Raw genomic sequence first — 2,859 nt, 5'->3', positions numbered from 1 at the left:
AAACCACTTACATGAACTTTTCATATAGTAGTATTTTAGTTTGTATTTTATTAATAAGATAAAATCTACTAGAATGTTTTTTTAATTATATACTAATTTCATTATTACTAGAATGTTTTTTTTAATTATTTATTAATAAGATAAGATCTACTAGAATGTTTTTTTAAGTAATTAAAATAATATAATAAAATAATAAGCAAGCGTGGGATGGGAGTGAGAAAAACAAACTGTTTGTATTCCCTTTCCCTTTGGATGTTTGTCTTCTTGGCCTCACCCTCACCACACCGACCAGACAGACACACACAGATTCATTCGCAACTCCGACGACAACAACAACAACATTTCTTTCCTTCCATTCCAACATCATCATCAATCGATTCTCTCGGATCCATCTCCGTTAATCATTAGATCCAGATTCATCTTCCGGCGGCGGTATTCATGATCTTGTGGTGACGATGGCGAGGATGATGCGAGGAGGAGGAGGAGGCGAAGAGACTGGAGACAAAGAAAGAGATCCAAAGCATTCTGGATTGGTTCGTTTGGCACAAATTGTCACATTATTGGTTGTTTTCGCCGCCGGTGTCGTTATCGGTTTAACCACCACTTCTCATATTCACTACTTGAATAACCATAACAACTACCTTCATTTCATTTCTCAACAACCCTCTGGTGGTCACAACAACAACAACAACAACAACTCTAACTGTAATTCTACTATCATTCAACATCCTCCTCCTCCTCCACCCTTTTCATATGATATAGATGAACCAGATATGTTTGATTCGTTTCTTCATCCTTCTACCATCACCCATACTTTCTCCGATGACCAGCTTTTCTGGAAGGCTTCCTTGGTTCCCAAGAAAGACCATTACCCTTATGTTCGTCTTCCTAAACTTGCTTTCATGTTCCTTACTAGAGGACCTTTGCCTATGTTGCCTCTCTGGGAGAGATTCTTTCAAGGTCACTACAATCTCTTCAACATTTATATCCATGCTCCTCCTGGTTACGTTCTCAATGTTTCTCATTCTTCCCCTTTTTACCGACGCAACATCCCAAGTCAGGTATATCAAATACTTTCTCTCTCTATATATATATATCTGTGTTTGTGTCTGGTGTCTATGCGTGTCTGGTGTCTGTGTCTGATGTTCAAGTCTGTGTCTGCGTGTCTGGTGTCTGTGTCTGATGTCTGGTGTCTCTGTTTGATGTTCAAGTCTGTGTGTGTCTGGTGTCTGTGTCTGGTGTCTGTGCGTGTCTGGTGTCTGTGTATGATGTCTGTGTCTGATTTCAAGTCTGTCCGTGTCTGGTGTCTGTGTCCGATGTTCAAGTCTGGTGTCTCTGTTTGTTTTATAGGTTGATAATGATAATTGATTGACTGAGATAGTTTTTTTTTTTATAGTTTATGTGTGTATAAATTAAATTCATAAAATATAGGCACACTTGTTGCTGTTTTGTTTTGAATATTCATATAATGTGCATGTGCTTTACTCATATGTTTTTCACTCTCATTAAACTAAATTATAAACTAATGCATTGATGATTTATTCTTTGTTTGTATCTTGGTACTGTTTTTAGCGTTTGTATCTCGGTATTCTTAATTATGAGTATTCTTTTCCTTATTGGCAGGCTGTTTCATGGGGAACAGTTACGCTGGCGGATGCGGAGAGGCGGCTTCTAGCGAATGCACTTCTCGACTTTTCAAACGAGCGTTTTATTCTCCTCTCGGAAAGTTGCATACCTGTCTACAACTTCCCGACTGTTTATAGATATCTAGTTGATTCTGCACACAGCTTTGTTGAGTCGTATGACGATCCTTCCCGTTATGGTCGGGGCCGCTACAACCGCAATATGCTTCCTGATATTCAGCTTAGACATTGGCGCAAAGGCTCTCAATGGGTTGAACTTCACCGTTCTCTAGCTGTTTATATCATCTCTGATAGCCAATACTATTCTCTCTTCCGTAGATATTGTAAACCGGCTTGCTACCCTGATGAGCATTACATTCCGACCTTCCTCAACATGTTCCATGGTTCGCGTAATTCAAACAGAACAGTCACATGGGTCGACTGGTCAATGCTTGGTCCTCATCCGGCAACCTACGGGAGGGACAATATAACTGTCGGTTTTATACAGTCTATAAGGAATAATGGATCGCTCTGTCGATATAATTCAGATATGACTTCTATTTGTTACCTCTTTGCTCGCAAGTTTGACCCTACTGCATTGGAGCCCTTGCTTAACCTCTCTTCAGAAGTCATGAACTTTTAATTTGTTCTATTAATGGATCGGATGTATGTACAAGAGGTCAGATACTCATTCTTTTAGTTTAGTCCCTAGATTCGGTAGAGGAGGATATCATAAGTTCGATAAGAAAGAAATCATTTTGCATTGGTAGAGGATATCATAAGTTCGAAATCATTTTGCATTGGTAGATCTGTTGTACAGGTATTGTTAGAGAATTTTGGTTCTCTGCTTGAGAATATCATTTTGTTGCGCATTTTGTTCCTTCCAAGAAGGAATCTATCAATACAGAAATTTTACCTTATCACCAAATCTCAATCCCATGTGTTTTTTTGGGTTTTTCCGGAGTGTGATTTTCTCATGGAAAGCCATTCTTGTTATCACATACTATACTCCTTGTATAATCTCATTAACTGAACACAAACAACATCACTTCTTTTTTCTTTAGTTTTAATGAATCATAATTCTTTCTATCAATATGCTTTAAACTTGAATGACACCATGCATATACATCCAATTAAGAATGTAGTGACACACAATTATTTATTATCTTCTTCCGATCCTATTATAAACAGAAACAAAACAAAAAACTTAAAAGATATTAACAAAAAAAATCGATTT

The 2,859-nt window shown here is 37.7% G+C and overlaps 1 protein-coding gene across 1 annotated transcript; it reads left to right on the top strand.

Moving 5' to 3' along the window:
• Nucleotides 1-210: 210 nt before the first annotated feature.
• Nucleotides 211-2,550, top strand: LOC131625812 (glycosyltransferase BC10). Its single transcript, XM_058896645.1, has 2 exons — nt 211-1,061; nt 1,624-2,550. The coding sequence occupies exons 1-2, from the start codon at nt 456-458 to the stop codon at nt 2,263-2,265; spliced, it is 1,248 nt and encodes a 415-aa protein (XP_058752628.1). The 5' UTR covers nt 211-455; the 3' UTR covers nt 2,266-2,550.
• The last annotated feature ends 309 nt before the right edge of the window (nt 2,551-2,859 follow it).

The sequence above is a fragment of the Vicia villosa genome, linkage group LG1, assembly GCF_029867415.1.
Source record: "Vicia villosa cultivar HV-30 ecotype Madison, WI linkage group LG1, Vvil1.0, whole genome shotgun sequence".
Lineage (NCBI taxonomy): Eukaryota > Viridiplantae > Streptophyta > Magnoliopsida > Fabales > Fabaceae > Vicia > Vicia villosa.
Note: the sequence above shows the minus strand (reverse complement) of the source record. Positions and strands in the feature narration are given on the sequence as shown.

Coding starts and splice junctions, on each gene's coding strand:
- LOC131625812 (XM_058896645.1), top strand. CDS start 456: ATGGCGAGGATGATGCGAGGAGGAGGAGGAGGCGAAGAGACTGGAGAC. Junction 1,062..1,623: donor GACGCAACATCCCAAGTCAG/GTATATCAAATA, acceptor CCTTATTGGCAG/GCTGTTTCATGGGGAACAGT.